Here is a 20,225-nt window from a genome sequence, read left to right as displayed (position 1 = left end):
ACCTCATTAACTCCCAGCATGTGGCCAAGGCCTGGATCTCATTGCAACAGCCTCACAAAGTGAAAACAGGTATATAAAAATGATGTTATCATCAACAACATTATTATATCCTCCTTCACCTTGTTGAGTATTTACAGGCCATACTTTTCCTTCCCTCAGATTAAGAGCGAACAAGGGAAAGGCAGAGAACACACTTGATTTATACAGCCACACGTTTTAAAGCCCTAGATTTCTTTTTTGTTTCTTCTTTGACACCTTTATTCCTCCTGCCTCAAAATGAGAACAGGCCCAGGACTCTGTTCTCTGAAGAGAAAGGAATTATGTGTTGATTATAGAGCTATCATTTTAATACAATAAAGTGGGGGCTGCAACAGTAAAATGGACATGTCAGCTCATTAAGAAATCAGCATTTCTGATTGTCCTATTTTCAAAAGAAGTGCCAACTTCTGTTCTCGTGTTGACCACAAAGAACTTCTTTGCCTGAGATGGAAAACATGTACATGTTAAAGTCATACATGATCTCAGCAAACTGATCGGATGCCAGAGGCAGCCAGTGCCCACCCCACAAAGACAGGGTCAGGCTGTACTGGGCAGTGAGCATCCTAAGCTCAAGAGGCAAGGCACCCAATACCTCCAGCTTACTGAGGCCCCACTTAATCTTCCCAGGTAAGAAGTTCAAGTACTAGCGAAAACAGCTCTTGAGCCCAGCTCTCCCTAATGACATATCCCTTAATATTAAATAACAAAGAGAAACATGCTTGCAAAGCTCAAAAGGACAATCACAAAATTACTTTTACTTGCTCTTGTATAATGTGTGAAAATTACCCTTGGATGATATACAAAGAAAGCTTCAATCCCATTTTAAACAAAACCATAATGATGACAAATCTAAGACACACATCAAAAATCATACAAATAAACCCAACATCAAGCAGAGAATTCATACCGTCTGGCTATGGTAAGAGGATCTGGCCCCCAGAAAAGAGGGTCCTAGAGACCCTCAATCTCCCAACCCCTCCTCCTCCTCATTCTCCTCAAAAGCTGCAATAAGCTCTCTTTACCCATGAGGCCCACAAAGCAAAGTCTCCAGGACTGGGCACTCAGTTTCTTCTCCTCTCTCTCAAGGAACTTCACGAATTGATTAAACCCATTATTAAATCTATTAAAATGGCGCAATTTGGGGAAATCTAAACACAACAGGCAATTACAAAAGGGGTGGGGAAAGGTGAACTCAAAGACCCTGAGAAGGCTGTAACACGGGCAAATTGTAACGACTGCTGGACTCAAATTATCCTTTGACGGCTCTCCAGTGCTCTCAAAGATCCCCAATCCTCAACACCAAGTTCCTACACAGTCGGCCACGGCCTGCCTCTCCCATCACTGTGTCCTGCACTTCCCATATTACTGGCATGCCAGTCTCTGCATTTCAGAAAATGAGCAAGAAGCCCACAGAATGGAAGTATGACCAAGTCACTACCCAATGAAACACTAAATCAGAATCAAGACTGCTCCAGAGAAAGAGAATCCCTGTCCGTTAAGTTCATGCAGTGCACAGGCATTTAACTCCCATGCCTAGAGTTCAGCCCAACCCCACACAGAAGTGAAGCCTTTGGGAAGGGAGAGTGCCCTCACAGAGACAGGCTGCGGCAGGGGTCTCCGCCTGGAAAATGTCGGGATCTGGCCAAAAGTTACTACTGGAAAAAAGGCAGTTCACGATCAGGCCAGTTGTGACTACAGGCTTTCTAAACCAGAGAAAACAGGTGTGTGAATGTAGGAGTTTCCCGGAGCTGCTCTAACAGACTACCAAGAACTAGATTGCTGAACACAACAGAAACTCGTTCCATCCCAGTTCTGGGGACCTCACGTCCAGAACCAAGGCTGCAGCAGGGTCACACTCCCTCCAAAGGCAGATTCTTTAGGAGAGGAGCCTTCTTCGCCTCTTCAAGCCTCTGGTGGCCCCAGTGTCTGTGTCACATCTGGCTCTACTTCTCATAAGGACACTTACACCATTTAAGGTATGGATAAGCCAGGGTAATCTCTTCATTTTGAGATCCTTGATTTAATCATGTCTACAAAGATACTTTTTCTTAAGAGGGTCACATTTCCAAGTTCGAGGAAATATGACTTGATATCTACAGGCAGACGTTATTCAGCTACTACAGTGGGTAACCTTGAAAGTGAACTAGACCCTCCATTCCTCAATGCACCTAGGCTCTCATAACTTAAGGGGTAGGAAGGGGAATAAATACTTCTCAGTAGATTTACCTATATTTGGTCAACAAATTGCTGTGAAACGGAGGCCAGATATTGGACTAGACACTGGAGATCTGCAAATATGCAAGACCTGGTCTACAGACTCAAGAAACCACAGCTCGTGGGCCAGTATCTACCTAAAAGTAACTACTGCAGTTCACCCTGCCATCTGGGTCAGCACAGCTGCCACTATATTTATTCCTAAAGTTACCAATCTATAAATAGTTTTTCAAATTTTAATAAGGTTAGGCACTAAAATCCCTAGGGCCAGCCAAGCGATGTGGAAAGAGCCTGGAGAGACAAACAGAGCCCACACCAGGGCTTCCCCTTTGCCTGCTGTAGGTGTTGTGCTTCTGTGTGCCAACATGTGGCTTCGTCGTGTAATTTTTTCAAGGAACAGTAGTTGATTTGGGAAGATGATTTGTAACTTGTGAACTTGATAAATGCTATGCTTCCAAAGAAAGGGAAAGGAAGGGGAAATGAAGGCATTCTCAGTTTTACATTGAGAACAGATGTACAGTTACACCTATGTGTGACATAAATACCGAGGAGCTGTATGTCCGGGTTAGGCTTTGGGAAAATGGCACACGAACATCTGAACAGGCTTGGGGCTTAGGCAGGTCTTGGCTCAAACACCAATGCTGTGCTACTAGCTCAGAAAGCTTTAATAGTTTGGACAAGTTCTTCAACTTACTCAGTTTTGAATTTTTTTGGAAAGAATTACAATGTTTACGGTGAGACTTAAAATATTTCTACCCTTGCATCGAGGAATGCCTCTAAGTTCTTGCAAGGGAATTAATTAAACAAAAGGAAAACTAGAAACAAAAGGAAAACTGAAATAACTCTAGAAGGGCACAATTTCATAAAGTATGGTACATAATTTCATAGAAAATGATGAAGCTATTTATCACTGTTAATATGAACTGCGTATGGAAATATGAGAATTGGTTGATACAGTCTAAAAGATTATAAAAGTTTATAAAAGAACTGCAATTAAAATACATTCAGATTATGGAAAATATTGATGTAGGTTAACAAATCATAGGAGACACTGAAAAAACTCTAAATAATCGTGTCGAGATGAAAAGATTATGGATGGTTATTTTCTGAAACTGAGGTTTTTGCAACTGAAGGAAGAAAAAGTCATAGGGCAAGAGATTGAGGCCATCTAAGGTTTTCTCTGTCACAGTCAAACACTGAGATTTAAGATAATACAAAATCTGAAAGAAAATGTCTAGTTGAAGAGGATGACAAGCTTATGAGAGAAAAGGCAGTCTGAAGCAGTGGAAAGGCCACACGGTCTCTGGAGCCAGCCAGGCCTTGGTGGCGAACAGCTTGGTCGGCGACAGCCCCAGCTAGCTCGTCTGCACAACCAGGAAAGCAGAGCCAGCATTTCCGATTTGTTAGAAGCTTTTGAAAAAATGTATCTGTTACGTTATATATGTATATATATATGTATATATATATGTACAACGTATGTTACAGTACGTTATCTAATGAATCAAAGGCTATTATTTTTGGAGAGCACCTGTAAAAATAAATATGTTAATGGGGGAAAAAAATTAGAAGGTATAACAATTATACAAGTTAATGCCCATAAATATATTAATTTAATAAGGAACCAAAATGTTCACTGAAAGAAAGAGAGGAACTATTAGGAAAAATTCCTGATGTGTTAAATGTAAATAGGAAATGTCATTATGAAGTTTTGATTTTATTAAATACAATTCTCTGTTCTTTCCACTGAGAAGCCAGAGTAGTAGTAACAACCTAGTAGCGATAAGCCTGTGCCCAGCTATGCTTCTAAGCCCCATTCCCAACCTAAAAAAAACAGGACTTCTTGAAGAAAAGAGTGATTTCCAGGTTGGAGGTAGGGAATACCCACTGTGAGCCTGGAACCCCTTACACTCCTGAAGCAAGGAGCCCTCACAGGCAGAAGGCACAGAGGTCAGGCTAAAGGGACTCCCTCTGCCCACAGTGGGACAAGCTGAGCGTCAGTAAGAGTAACAGCAATAGACTATAATATACTGAATTTAAAGTATGAACTTCCGTGACTTTATACCAATATAAAGAGAGAAAGAAAACAGAGTGAAGAAAAGCTTTTCCTTAACAAAGAATGCTAGATAATAAATACAGGAGAAATAACAGAATTTGAAAAATCAACTACTTCTCTTTCAGGGCGCCTGGGTGCCTTAGTCAGTTAAGCATCTGCCTTTGGCTCAAGTCCTGGGATTAAGCCCCCAATTGGGCTCCCTGCTCAGCAGGGGAGTCTGCTTCTCATCTTCCCCCCGCTCCTGTGTTCTCTCACTCTCTCTCAAATAAGTAAATAAAATCTTAAAGAAAAGGAAGGAAGGAAGAAAGAAAAATCACCACTTTTCAAACCACAAGACAACAACTAATTCGGGGAAGGATCATCATGGATGCTAACACTAGTGGATGTTGAGTCGCCGGGAGATAGGATATGCACACGCTCTCAGTATCTCTTTACTAATTACGAACAAAAATGATCTCTGTAGAATCTGGGGGATGCCACCTTAACCAAGACATCCAACTTCCTATTGTCAATGCTGTGACGACATGCCTCCTGGGAGGTACAACAGAGAGTAGAGAATCTCTCCCAACCTGCACCAAAAACTCACATGAATCCAGGCCTGAAGAAGCAACCAGATGAGTCCAGAACATGGGACTTTCAATAAAATAACTGGCCCAGGTTTTATAAGTCAGTATCATGAAAAAAAAGATTAGAAGGCAAAATTCTATTCTAGATTAAAAGAGATATAACAACTAAGTGTAATACAAGAACCTTGACTGGATCCCAGATTTAAAAGCAAAAAACAAAAAAACCAAAACCAGCAAAGAGCCATTTGAGGTTGGGTGGGGGGGGCAGGTAGAAAGATCCAGTATATTAGAATACAGACTGGAAATCAGAAGATATTATATGCCACTGTTAATTCTCCTGAGGAAGATAATGGTATGGTGGTTATGTAGAAGAATGTTCTTATCCTTAGAAGATAAATGCTAAAATATCATAATGTCTACAGTTTATAATTAAATGGTTCAGCCAAAAAAGAAAATGACGTGTATACATGTATTTGTATGTAGAAAGCATGTGTGTGTGTAAAAAGAGAAGACAAAGGTGACAAATGTGTTAATTAGTCTAGGTGCAGAGTATATACTAGGTATTCATTACATTCTTTCAATGTTTCTGTAATTTAAAGAATTTTTTTTTTTTTAAGATTTTATTTATTTGTCAGAGAGAGAGAGAGTAAACACAAGCAGGCAGAGTGGCAGGCAGAGGCAGCGAGAGAAGCAGGCTCCCCGCCAAGCAAGGAGCCCGCTTCGGGACTCGATCCCAGGACCCTAGGATCATGACCCAAGCTGAAGGCAGCAGCTTAACCAACTGAGCCACTCAGGTGCCCCTAAAGAATTTTTTTTAAAGACTTTATTTACTTGTCAGAGAGCACAAGCAGGGGGAGCGGCAGGCAGAGAGAGAAGCAGGCTCCCCGCAGAGCAGACAGCCTGATGTGGGGCTCAATCCTCGGACCCTGGGATCATGACCTGAGCCAAAGGCAGAGGCTTAACCCACTGAGCCACCCAGGTGCCCAAGAATTTTTAAACTATCAAGTAAGAAAAAAAATTGGCTTTAAACCTTGAATCAAATCATTCTTGTTGCATGTGAGCTTGGTCACACTTCGTATGAATCATGAACACAAGGTGTGTGAAAGCAACCAAATTTTCCCCACAAAAATACATCTGCTGGAACAAATCTATGCTCTATCTAGCTTTTGCTTCAATCGACTAGTGTGACATATATTTCATATATATGACATATATATGAAATATATGTCACACTAGTCGATGGACTAGTGTGAAAAAATACGAAATATATATTAAAAAAATATAGTGTGAAAATATATGAAATATATGCACCACCCCGGAGAGGCCCTGTGAGGGAATGATGGGCTGCTCATGCATTACACACACTTACCCACCAAGCAAAGAATGCTGTGTCCAGGTGGAGGTAGAAAATGGAAGTAACTCAAATAACCTCTTCCGGAATAAACAGAGAAGGCATAATCCAGCAACTCTCTGGATATGACTGTAAGCATCACTGCCAAGATCCATCCTTCTCCCTCCTACCTGGGCTCCTATCTGCAACACCTTCATTTTAGAAGAGATTACTTCCATGCAAGATGGGACCACAGGTGCATAAATAAGAACAGGGAAGTGATGGTGAAAACTGAAAGCATTTGCAATACATCAACAAATTTTACCATAGTTGTATCTTCACCAGTGCATGTAGGAAAAATCACAGGCGACAAACAGAGAAGGCCGAGAGCTAGAGAAAGCCACTCTGGAAGAGCACGTCACTGCAATCTATGGAAGAGGGTGCTGACAGGTAGCAAGGGTGGGAGGTTGGGTCTACCACAGTTAATACAGAGAAGGCCAGCTCTTGGACATTGTACTTGGCTACTAGGGGATGTTGGTATTTCTATTATCGAGAGTTTGGGGCCTAAAATTCCACACTTAATGGTAAAAGCCAACTGCAATTTTTTTTTTTCCTTAAAGATTTTACTTATTTGACAGACAGAGATCATAAGTAGGCAGAGAGGCAGGCAGGGTTGGGGGTGGGGGTGGGGAGAAGCAGACTACCTCAGAGAGCCCAATGTGGGGCTCGATCCCAGGACCCCAAGACCATGACCTGAGCCAAAGGCAGAGGCTTAACCCACTGAGCTGCCCAAGTGCCCCAGCCAACTACAATCTTAAACAGCTTAGGAAAAACTCGTTTTTAAAATGTGACAATACTGGTAGGGGAAAAGAAATCAAAAGGCATTTTGCAAAGTATCTGTCTCTTCCAGCTTGGGTAGAATGCCTTCTCAGTGATTTGGAATTATCATATTATTCTGTTTAGAGTCACACTATTTAATCATACAAAAGATTTCAAAAGTTATTTGAGCAGAGGGAAAGATCATGTTCGTAGAGCTATATTTTACATTTACTCACAATTCTTTCAGTCCCTTGAAAAATACCAAATATGTACAAACACTTTAGTAGATCTCACACCATTCATCAACTATAGTTAAGTCTCTAAAACCATAAGCAGTTCTTTACTGTCAAAAAATACACACACGGGCTGCCTGGGTGGCTCAGTCAATTATGCATCCAACCCCTAATTCCGGCTCAGGTGATGATCTCAGGAAAATGAGACTGAGTCCCACACAGGGCTCTGTGCCCAGTGCAGAGTCTGCTTGAAATTCTCTCCCTCCCTCTCCCTTTACCCCTCCCCGCAACTCAAGCATGCTCTCTCCCCCTAAATAAATAAAATCTTAAAAAAAAAAAAAAAGACACACACATAGAATCCCCAACTGTGATAAGAAGGAAATGTTAAAGGTATTATTCCTAATAATGAATTAATTGTAATAGATAGACAAAATGCTCTTGAGAGAGAGAAAGGTATTCAGTGACTTCTTAATATTTAAAGTGATAAAAAGCTATTTCAAACAAAAAATTTTAAATAAGATAATTAAAAACAAACATACCCATCTTTGGTCTGATCCACTACACCACTTAGAAGTTCCACAGTCTTTGGATTAGGCTGCCTTTCTCCAAAAATGTTCAAATATCGAGTGACGAAGTCATTGGGAGACATGAAAAACTCACCATTTTTTTCAATGCTTGCATACTGTTTAGAAAAAAAAAGAGAAAAAGTATTTTACCCTCAAAAGTACACAATCATGAGATCAATGTGAAAAAGCTGAAAATATTCAACAGATAAGACATGAGACATGATAATACACTCTTCTCAAGCACAGTTATTTCCAAACATCTCATAGAAAAAAACAGAAACATGTTAAGTCTTCCAAGTTTTATATTTATACCAGTGGTTCTCAACTGGGGGCAGCTTAGCCTGACTGTCCAGCTTTTAAACACCAACATCCCCCTAACAGCCAAGCAAAACCTAAGAGGCCCACCCTCTCTATGTTACCTGCCTTTTGGGGAGGACAGGAGGGCTGGGCGAGGTTTCTCTTGCTTTGCACTTTCTCCATTTGTTTTATATTTCCCCACAGAGGACATCTGACAGTGTCTGATGACAAATTTGACTGTCATAACCTGAGGGGGAGGGATGCTACCAGCATCTAGTTAGGAGAGGTCAGGACGACCCCCTACAACAGTGGCCCAGCCCCAAATGTCAACAGTATTGACATTGAGAAACCCTAGTTTACAGAAACTTGGAAAGAAAAATTACATCTTGTTTTTAGGAAGGACACACAGCTTTAAAAAAAAAAAAAAAAGAATTAATTATAAAATCATGGATGGGAACAACCTAATTCTTTTGCCCCAATTGTTTCAAAGACACCAATCATGCAAGAAAGCAGGACAAACAGGTTAAGCTGGAAAGCAAACTGTTAACTGTACGGCTTCTCGTGGGATTTTACGGAAGGAGATGTGAAAGGCTGCTCTAGTTAGCTTCCTCTCCATTCCAGAGTAGAAATGGCCCGTAAGAATTAGGTGCACTCAATGCTTTCACACAGCGTTCCTCCTGCCTTTAGTGACAGAATCCAGTGCCGGGAAGCAGGAAGCCTCTCATCCCTGTCTCATGGAATCCCAGGGGCCACAGGGGATGCTGAGAAACAACACAGGACCATCCGGTATCCTGACGGCACAGGAGAGGACGTTGACCCTGGGGACAGGACAGTGACTGGGGGGTGGGGAGGTGAATTCCGAGAGCTGCACGAAGAGCAAGGCAAGCTGGATGACAGTGACCACCCCGGAGGCCACTATGATGTGGAGCGCCTGGGAAGGGAAGTGCAACCAAAGCACCTCCACTCCCTCTGCAGCCACAGGGTCAAGTCCCATTACAACTGTTTCTAAAAGTCACTTGTTACTTCTACATTTTAATTCCAAGGCAGGATAAACTTGCTTAGATACTCAGTAACCAGCCCTGGAGTCCCTCAGGCCTGGGCTGCACCGAGCTCTGCTTCTGCCTCTCACCACCTGGATGACCTGTAAAGTAAACTTCCCGGGCCTCTGGCTCCTCCCCTGTAAAACTGGGATAACAACACCACCTGCTTCTTAAGGTCAATGCTAGAAATAAATGAATAATCACATAATATACTTAGCACAACACACTACACACAATAAGCACTTCATAAATGTTCTGTACAATCCGTTTTTGTTTAATAATTTTTAGCATGGCACAAAAGAAAAGCTCAAAAATGGTCCAAGAATCCCCCTATTATTCACTTAGCATTGAACTGGCTTTTTGGAAACGTGGAAGAATTATATTTGATCTTCCGGAGGCAAAACAAGACAGAAGTACAAGGGAGATGTCCCGGCTAACTACAAAGATCCATGATTGAGAATCATACCTAGTTTGCTTACAGCAGTGAGTAATTAATTTAGCTAAAAACACAATTTAACTCTTCTCCCACCAGTAGATGTTAAGGTTGTTTTCTAGTTTGGGCTATTTTTAAATAAAGCTAAGGTATCCAGCTTGTATATAACAATTATCCAAATTCCTGGCAATCTTCAAAGGCTACACTCCTGGAAGAGAAAATGTTGAGTCAAAGGAGAGGGAACTTGAAGGCTCTTGATACTTATTATCATGCTGCTCTCCAGAAAAGACTGTACCAATCTACACTCCCACCAGCAGTGTGTGCCCTTTTCCCCCTCTACCAGATTTGTTGCAAATATTTATCCAGTTTGATACTTGTAGATAACTGAGTCTGTAGATTTTTCTTCCTCCTTTGCAATTTCTTCCATCGCTTACTTCTAAATCTAGAACCTAGGCCTTCCTCATCTCAAGACTAGTATCTACCCATATTTTCTCTTAACTTTTAAGTAGGTTTATTTTTTAAGTTTCAATGCATTGGTACTTTATTGTTTTATGTGGTTTGAGGTGAGGACCCTCCTACTTTAGTTTTTCCCACTTACTCTCTTGATTGTCCCAGGAGCACAAATGAAATCATTCTCCCTTCCCTTGTCTTTAAGATGCAAGTGTATCACACACGAATTATCACGTGATCATCAGGGAACAGCCTGGCAAGTAAGTCCATCTTCAACACTAGTCCTAATAAGTTGGCGACGAACAAATGGCTTCCCAAGGTAGAGACTCCCCTCTGGGGCTGCCCCCACATTCCATGAAGGGATGCCAGGATGTGCTGACAACTCCTACCATTCCTCTAGCAGGAGTCCTGGCCAACTCACCTGTCTACTCTTCCAAGACTCCATGCACCTTAATTGCTACAACTAGAGGGAAGCTCTGTCTGGACGGGATTTGCTCCCATGGGTTCTCACTGCAGCATCCTCAGGGTCCTGGACTGGTGTCAGGCAGAGAGAACCATGGTTAATACACATCTACTGAATGAAGGAAAGTTTAAAATTATTGTGCTACTTTCCCTCCTGGGAGTTTTCTGGGCCACGATCAGTCTTCGATTTTTCCCCCAGGTAACATTCAGAATCATTGTTGAGCTGCTGTCCCCCTTAAAAAGAATTCCACTGAAAGTGCAAATAAAATTATAATGCCATACCTCTAACCCATACATAGGACAATTAAAAAGAAGTAACAAGTGTTTGCAAAAACAGGGAGCAAATGCAATTCTCATACACTGGTGTTACGAGAGTGAACGGTCAAACCACTTTAGAACACTGTCTGGCGGCATCTCCTCTAACTGAACACGCACAGAACCACAGACACAGCAATTTCAACTGTAAGTAGGTCTCTAACAGAAACGTGTGCAGAGAAACGTGTGTGTGTGTGTGTGTGTGTGTATGTGTGTGTGTGTGTTTTAACTAAAAAACACCCTTTGACATTGTAATGTTCATAGCAGCATTAGCTTCAATAGCAAAAAGATGGAAAATAACTCAAACATCAACCAACAACAGGATGTACAGATGAACTACTGTGATACAATCACACTACGGAATACAACGCGGCCATGAGAATAGGAGAACACCAACCACATGCAACAACAGGGAGGAATCTTAACAACTAAAGCAAGAGTGAGGGGCGCCTGGGTGGCTCAGTGGGTTAAAGCCTCTGCCTTTGGCTCAGGTCATGGTCTCAGGGTCCTGGATTCGATCCCCATGTCGGGCTCTCTGCTCAGCAGGGAGCCTGCTTCCCCCTTCTCTCTCTGCCTCCCTCTCTGCCTGCTTGTGATCTCTGTGTCAAATAAATAAAATCTTTTTTAATAAATAAATAAATAAAACAAGAGTGAAAGAAATGAGACACAAGAAAACATAGTGTTTTTTCCATTTTTATGAAGCTGAAAACCAGACAACTGGTTCCCCTCAGGAGAGGTGGGTCCTGACTGGACGGGGCATCAGATGGCTTCTGGGGGGGGGGGTAATTACATGGGTGTGAGCTCACTTTGGGAACATTAATGGAGCTGTATGTACATTTATGATTTGGGCACTTGATTTATACCTCAGCAGTTTACATTTTTTAAAAAAATCAAGATATTTTCTGCCCCAGTTTTTAGAGGTGATAATGAAATAATTTTATAAATATAAGAACATATTAATCTGAACATGGAAAACACAGTTTTCTTCAGGTTGCAAAACCAGCGTATTACCAAGGCTGGGTGGTCTGCCTTGTGATTACAGTAAAAATGTCAAAGGTTGTTCCTTCAACTGATGGACAAAGATCATAGTAAGAATGTACTGACAATGGGGTCCCCAGGGCCCGCAGGGGTCCCCGTCAAGGGAGTGGACCACACAGCTCCCACATCTTTAAAATGGTATTTAATCCTTTTTTGGGACTGGATTTTACAAGTGACCTGAAGCCTCTCTCTCTCTCTCCCTTGTAAATTTTTGTAAGTTTTAATATGATTAAACATATGCAGGCTATATGCAAAAATGCAGGTCCAAGATATTCAGTACAGTGTTGTTATACTAGCAAAGCAGGAAACACAACTAAGCATCCAAAAATATGAAGTGGCTAGATAAATTACGGTAAAAAGAGCCATACACAGGGATAGCTCACGACAATAAAAATACTGTAGAAATACATTCAATTATAGGAAAAAAGTTTTCCTAACGTATTAGGTGAAGGGAAAAGCTGGATAAAAAAGTATTTTTTCTCCTGTTAAGGAAAAAAAGGTTTTATATACATACACAGAGATACGGACAGAGAGGTATATAAAATATAATTTTACATATTTATACATATAGATATGGATTTTATCTATACAGCAGAATCACAAATTTTCTTTATATACTTTTGCTTTTTAAATTTTTGCCAATGAATATGAAGCATTTTCTCATCTTAAGTTTTCAAAAAAGAAATTAACTGTTTTTCCAATTTTGTTAACAAATTTCTAAATACATATGTTTTGCTGACAAAGAATAATTATAAAAAATCCAAGTGTACAAACTGTCATAGGGCCTATTCCCCTTGTCTAGTCCCTTTACCCAGTTTTGTCATCTCCCAAAACTTACACTACAGGCATTCAGCTACTTCCCCCCGTAAACAGTACGTATCACCCCCTTTGCTCTCCCTTGAGCGAACGGTGTCCTTCTCAATTTTCCCCTTCTCATTTCTGGCACCTCCCTAACCCAGGCTCTATCCAGGGGTTGTATTTATCCCTGCACCCTCTCGTACATTGTACAAGATCATTTCCATCAAGCAGTCCTTCAAAATGTCTTAACCTTCCCCATTCTCCATCCCCCTGCTGCCATAACCCTAACAAGTCCTCAGGGCCCCCGCACCGGGATTATCCCCCAAGGCCACCTAACCATGACCCTGCTGCCAAACCGCGACCCACCCTGCCAGTGTCACTGGACGAACCCAGTGGCTTCCTATTGTTCAGCAGGCGTGCCAAACTCCCAATGACCTTGCTAATTTTGTCACCCACACCCTGTAAGGCTTGGCAGACTCCCTGGCACAGAGCTGAATTTAAATAAACAAGTGAAAGAGCAAGAATCCTTCAACGTGGAGAGGCTGTGTGTGCTCGCAAACCCATCTCCCGGACTTCCCTGGAATGTGGCCCTCTCCCCCAGAACTCCCCAGCTGCCCTCCTCCTGACTCCAGTGCCCACTCGCCCTGCGGCTCTCCCAAGTCCCTCTCCAAGGAACCTTCTCCGACCACTCCTCACCACAGAGGCCACTCCAGCCTCTCGGTTTCCTGTGTGCCACAAAACAGAACTGACCACACCTGGACCTCAACTTCCCTATTCGCTCACCACACTGGCACTTACGTGAACCTAGATTCTTTTTCACCCGCTGCGTACCTGTAAATGTGGTCTCCCATGTAAAAGCTGAACTCCTTGAAGTCTTGGTTGCTGCTTATACCTCTTCTATACACCCCACTCACCTCGAAGTTTCACGGTCTTTTATTTAAACTGGGAGCACTCAGTACACCTGCTCCAAAACGCACGTCAACACTTAGGTTAGAAACCAAACTGACCACACCTGGACTTCAACTTCCACACGCAGACAAAATGTTAGCCACCACTTGTCACCCGAAGAGGCTGCATAACCAACTCAACCTCCTTAGGCTAGGAATGCTAGCCACCAAGTGCCCCCTGCCCACCACCCAACTGCACTGCCCAAGAGCCTGTGCTCCAGGTCACCCCCCGCCTGGCACTCTTACAGCCCTCTGTTCCACACCTGCTGCTGCCTCTGCCCGGAACGGTCTTCCTCTGCCCCACAGCCCCCCTCTACCATCTCCAGCTGGTAAGTACCTACTCACTGTCAAGCCCAGCTCCAACACCACCACCTCTCTGTAATTGCAATGACCCTGGCTAGATCTAATTAGCCCCACATCATCTTCCTACTAATTAACACCATATAATGCTTATCAACCATATCATGGCTTTTTTTTGTTTGTTTACAGTTACACACAGTGAACTAGTAAAAAGCAGGATCCATGATTTATACATCTTTATATTCCCAACACTTAAACGCTACACAGTAAGCAACCCCACACACACAAAAAAAGAAGAAAGTGTAACCCTTCTCAAGGGCCCATCTCCGTCTTCCAGGACCCCTCTTTCCTCCTCTCTGCCAGTTCCACGGGCTCTCTCTGACCTCCACAGTTGCTATCTCCTCTGCTATCAGCTCATCTGATCCAAAGGTCCACCTCCCCCGAGCTACAGAAGGATCCCCTAACTAGCGTAACAGTCAGAAGGCTGGGATATTTATCAGGAGAAAGTCACAGAAAATCAGCAAAGTAGTCCAGTTTGCAGAGAGCTTACTGCTGATCCCCACTTAACAGGAAAGCCTGGCCACAGTGGAGCCGTGCCTGGCAGAGCCCCCAACCCTCACCCCAATTCTCCTCATCCCTATTCTCCTCCCACCACAACACCATCTGTAGCACTTGGTAAACAAGAGATCCCCCACATGCTGAGCCAAGGTGGATTTGTGTTGGTACGACACTGCCCAGGCCTAATGAGATCACCCAAACCTCTGCCAGAGCCACAATCCCTTCCAGAAACTGCTGATCACTGTTTTCTTCACGGACAGTCCCACCCGCCTTCCTGGCCCCATCGTTCCCTTGGACTCTAAGTCACACTCTCACTCAAAAGCCACGTCATCTTAGCCACCCCAAGAGCGACAGCATTTCCCTATGTGCTGCTAAAGATTCTGCCCCAGCTTTCAGGCTCACCGACACAGAAACCTCACAGGTGGCTCTCCAGAACTCCGACCAATCTGATTTGTCTCCAGCAGGGACTTGCCTCCTATTAATGGGAGTAGCTGGAAAAGACAGGCTCTCCAAAGTAGGATCTTAACCTAACCCAGCTGCCATGTAGCCTCAAAAGGTGGGCACAGCTTTTACCCAGGTAGAGTCTTTCTACTGGATCACGCCAAAAGACCAAGAGGTACCCAAGATGTACCATCTACTAAGACGTTCAAAGTTGTTCCCATTTCCTGTCAGAAGGATGCCCACAACTACTGCTGGTTTAGAAAACAGAAGTAATAGCGAGGTCCTGAGTTCAATGATTATGACTTTGCCAGCTGAGGTTAATGAGCTTTTACCCATTTCTCTAGGGTCTCTGGCAACCCACTGGAAGTGATCTCCTAGAATTTTAAGTTTTATACTATAGATCTTAAATATACACAATAAAAATGTCCACGGTTCCCACATACACAACTCATCCCAATCACGGTGGGCCCCAAATGCAGAGTAACAGATACCAGTCCAGGTGAGAAACAAAGCATTTCTGTTTTCTGGATTTGCATGACCTAAAATCCTTTTCCACCTTTGAATCTGTATACTGTGTTGTCCTTTCAGGTTAAAACCAAATTTATAAAGAATTCTGCTTTCTTATACATAATCCAAATCTCCTTACATACTATCCCTTCCCCCCACCCCCAGCCCTACTCACATTTTTAACCATCTCCTTTTGAAGCCTGTCTCGTGTTGAATTATTTAATTTCAAATACTTACTGAATCAGTTATCAATGCGTATCAGGCGCTGGGCACTTTCACCAAAGTTTTTTCACTCAATCTTTATAAATTTTTATAACTCACAAGATGTCCATACATGAACAAAGTAGAAAGAACAGGGTAAGAAACTCAATGTTCCCTTTACCAATTTCAAATATTACCACCACACGGACAAGGCATTTTCCCTCCCCCACCAAAACAGGGGGGTTTAAAAGCCAACCTCAGACATCATAATCTTATCTATAAACACTTCAGTGTGTATCTCTAACAGAAAAAGACTCTTTATAGCTCAGATCACAATATCATCATCCAGAAAAAAAAAAAATTAGTAACAATTCCTTGATATCAGATAATCCTGTCAGTATGCAAATTCTCTGATTTCTCATTATTTTTTAATAGTACCACACTTTCATGAGGAAAGTGATGCTCACAGAATTAGTGACTTTCAGGGCCATGTATTTGGTACACAGCAGAATGCAAAGTGTTTCATTTGAAGCCTTGGTCCTCGATAATACAGCACAGCTGCTTTTCCATCATGTTTAGAAAAGGCCCACATATACACCTTTTAAATGATCTTTACAAAAGTGGCTTTTCCTTTTTTGAGTACTTTAATCAAGGTAAAATAACATCACGTGATTCAAGGTTTGGGACCTGGGGTAGACTCCTATTTGAGTATCATTCATTCACTGCCCAATGTTACCAAGTATGGTAAATATAAGAAACTAAGGAAATATATGGTATCTGTCGTGAACTGGTATGTATTGTTACTCATACTGCGCTTCCACCATGAACCACAGTTGCAATAAAACCATGATAATGATAATGATGGTAACAACGATGGGCTTCTACCAATGAGAGGCAAAGACAGCCCTCTCTGGATGGATCAAGATTATGGAAATGTTAACAAAGAGCTTTCAACTTCTTAGGAGAAAAACCACAATCATCACAACACATAGGTGAGTCCTGGAAAGGTCAATGAGTTGTGAGACTAAATCCCCCAACAACCCCCTTCCAGTATCTGACACCAAGTGAGAGAAAAGAAATTAAAATGTAAACCATACTGTCCTCACAGTCACCTGCAAGCTGCTGATACATTTCAAAAAACAGAATTGAAATGGATCTTTCATAAGTCTTAAGTAAAGATACCCTTACTTAAGGTACCATATATATATATATAAAACAATGAAATAAAGAGCTGTTTGAAAATAATCTTTAAAAGTTCAAGAACACAAATCAAACAAGAAACAAAATAGATTCCTTTATACTGACCTTCAAAAATATTGTTCTAAGCTCAGCTGGATCTGCTCTCTTGGTTAAAACCACCTATAAATAAACATAAAAATGTTTATATTATTAGAACAAAGCTGAGAAATCAAGCTAGCAGACTGAAAGAAAATAAACTCCAGGTTAGAAATTAATAGATGTCATTTTTGTATTTAAAGCACCAAATTTCCCCATTGCATAAACTACTCTCTGGATTTTAAATCAGACCCCTTATGTGGCTTCTAGAATGTTAACAGTCTGTGCAAGAAACCAGTAAAGCTCTTAATATGTGGTACTTAATGTATATCTTTTTTTTTTTTTTCCAAAAAGTAGAAAAAAAGAAAACTGGAAACAGATCTGTGACCACCTGGCACTTTTAAACTACACACCAGAGTGATCCATACCTTTCCACAGAGGAATATTAAATATTAAAGTACAACTTGTTTGTTAACTATGCAAGAGAACACAGTTCTTAAAGAAGTTGGTGAACAAGGCAAATCATATTAACAAATAAGGGAATTACTTCCCACAGTTCTGCCAGGAACACGCATGAATACCTAGCTATCTGGGCATGCCAAGCAAGGTCTCCTTCCCTCCCCAATTTTTAATTTAAGAAGTCAAAGTCTCCAAAGGTAGGACTATTATTCTCCACATTCTAGAAATACAAGGGGCTATGGTTACCTTTCGAGAACAAAATTTGACAGATTAGCTCAGAATAGGTGTTGTGCTTAATTCCCCAGCCCACAAAGTCCAAAAACATCAGTGGAGAAAAAGCAAGACAAACTTGAATATGGCTACCCCAGGCCAACACAAAAGAGTCCTTATGTGGAACCAAACAGTGGGCTTATTCAGTGTCCCATCACCCAATCCTGCTGGCAATACCCGTCATGAGACTGAATTCTCACCAAGCACAGCGTCACCCCATGATACAGCCAAGGAGGGGTTCCTGGAACCACCCTAATACCAAAGCCATGTCGCTATCCACGGGGAGATTTATGCAAATTGTTCTAAATCCCTTCTGTGTGTTTGCAGAGGCTCTTCTGAGATCTTTGGACAATGGGTTCTCTGTCTCTAAATCTGTAACTGCCGAGCTTCCTGGCCTGCCACTGTCAGGAATAATTTTATTAACTAATCACTGGAATGGGAGAGGTAGTTTTTCTAAAACGAGTTGGCTACTCACCTTGTTTCCCAAAGCAAGACTGATAACTCCTTTAATTTCAACTGAGCACTTGTAACCACCAATGCATTTTTTTGTCCATAAGATTTGGAAATCTTTTTAGTATTCTTTGCTGTTCAATTAAGGAGGAAAAAACAGAATGCTAACCAACCTAAGACTGATGATAGTGCCAATCTACACATTTCCAGAGAAGATTCCTTCCTTTCGGGTTTATACTCTGAGAAAGGTAGGATAGGCCAAACACTACTGAAGAAGAGGAGACAGCATAAAAACGCCTCCATCCTCTTAAGAGCAGACAAAATCCCTCCAAGTTCCATATCTCAAAACAGTCTATATGTGACATTTTTAAAAAATATTTTATTTTACTGAGACAGAGACAGAGCACAAGCAGAAGAGGGAGAGGGAGAGGGAGAAGCAGTCTCCCCACTGAGCAGGGAGCCCAAAGTGGGACTCGATACCAGGACCCACAGATCCTGACCTGAGCCAAAAGCAGATGCTTAACATTCTGAGCCATCCAGGTGCCCCCATATGTGACATTTTTTAGAAGGCATATGGTTACCATAGGCACTTAACTGGGTTTCCTTTTAAAAACAAAGGTTAAGTTTCCACCAAGTGAACTATTCTTGCTCCATTTGAATACCACATCCTTCAAAATCTAATTACTTCACTATTCCATGCACTTCATCAAGCTTTCCCTGGGCAATGCTATTTTAGAGTGAACTTTCCCTGCCCTAAATTCCCACAGCATTCTTCCATCGCTAACCCCCAAATGCACATCAGTATCCCCCAGCAGGACTGCACCTCCCTAAGAAACAAGGCTTTCACTCCGCAACTCTGCCAGGATCTAAGGGGCACAGGGGAACACAATCCATAGAGGGAGAAAACAACAAAGACGAGAGCAGAGATCAATGAAACAGAGACTAAAACGACAATAGGAAACATCAATGTAACACAGCTGGTTCTTTGAAAAATGAACAAAACTGACAAACCTTTAGCCAGATTCACCAAGCAAAAAAGACAGATGGCACAAATAAAATCGAAAATGAAAGAGAAGACATCAACAACTGGTACCACCGAAATACGAAAGATAAGAGACCACTATAACAATTATACTAACAAATGGGACAACCTAGAAGAAATGAAAAAATGCCTAGAAACACACAACTTACCAAGACTGAATCATAATGAAATACAAAAATCTGAAGACACCAATTACTAGTAAGGAGATTGAATCAATAATTTAAAACCTCCCAAAACACAAGTCTAGGACCAGACAGCTCCACTAGCAAACTCTATCAACTATTCAAAGAAGAATTAATACCAATCCTTCTCCAACTCTTGCAAAATAAAGAAGAAGAAACTCTTCCAAACTCATGAGTCCAGCATTAGCCTGATACCGAAACCAGAAAAGGATGCCACAAGAAAAAAAAAAAAAATTACAGGCTAGTATCCCTGGTGAATATATGTGCAAAAATCCTCAACAAATACTTGCAAACCAAATTCAACACTATATTATTGAAAGGATCATACACCATGATCAAGTGAAACTTCTCCAAAGAAGACATCCAGATGGCCAACAGATACATGAAAAGACGCTCAGTATCACTCATCATCAGGAAAATGAGAATCAAAACCACAATGAGATGTTACCTTACACCTGTCACACTATTATAAGAAAAAAAAGACAAAACAATAATAAGTGTTGGCAAGAATGTAGAGAAAAGGTAACTGTACACTGCTGGTGAGAATGGTAGTGCAGCCATTACAGAAAACATTACGTAGGTTCCTCAAAAAATTAAAAGATGGAGCTATTCTACTTAGGGGTATTTATCTGAAGAAAATGAAAACACTAACTTGAAAAGATATGAACACCTTCATGTTCACTGAAGCTTTATTTACAATAGCCAAGACAAAGCAACAACCTAAGTGTCCACTGATGGATGAATGGACAAAGAAATTGTGAAATAGATAGATACATATAAATAAATAAATAAATAATGGGTTATTATTCAGGCATAAGAAAGAATGAAATCTTATCATTTGCAACAACATGAATGGACCTCAAGGGCATATGCTAAGTGAAATAAATCAGAGAAAAACAAGTACTGTATGATCTTATATATGGAATCTATATATCTATAC

The 20,225-nt window shown here is 41.5% G+C and overlaps 1 protein-coding gene across 3 annotated transcripts in view; it reads right to left on the bottom strand.

The window, feature by feature from the left end:
• Positions 1-20,225, bottom strand: part of SLC25A13 (solute carrier family 25 member 13) — a 178,217-nt gene that overhangs the window by 135,296 nt on the left and 22,696 nt on the right. For 2 of the 3 annotated variants that reach the window (XM_032874629.1, XM_032874639.1), the window contains exons 2-3: positions 16,913-16,966; positions 7,794-7,936 (exon numbers count right to left, since the gene is read on the bottom strand). In XM_032874629.1, the coding sequence (XP_032730520.1) occupies positions 7,794-7,936; positions 16,913-16,966 (197 nt within the window). Of the gene's footprint in view, positions 1-7,793; positions 7,937-16,912; positions 16,967-20,225 lie in introns of those variants that run through there. The other variant, XM_032874647.1, reaches the window with a different exon arrangement.

This window comes from Lontra canadensis, unplaced genomic scaffold, assembly GCF_010015895.1.
Source record: "Lontra canadensis isolate GAN:19392208 unplaced genomic scaffold, GSC_riverotter_1.0 scaffold2, whole genome shotgun sequence".
NCBI classification, from domain to species: Eukaryota; Metazoa; Chordata; class Mammalia; order Carnivora; family Mustelidae; genus Lontra; species Lontra canadensis.
This window is presented reverse-complemented; position numbering and strand designations above follow the sequence as displayed.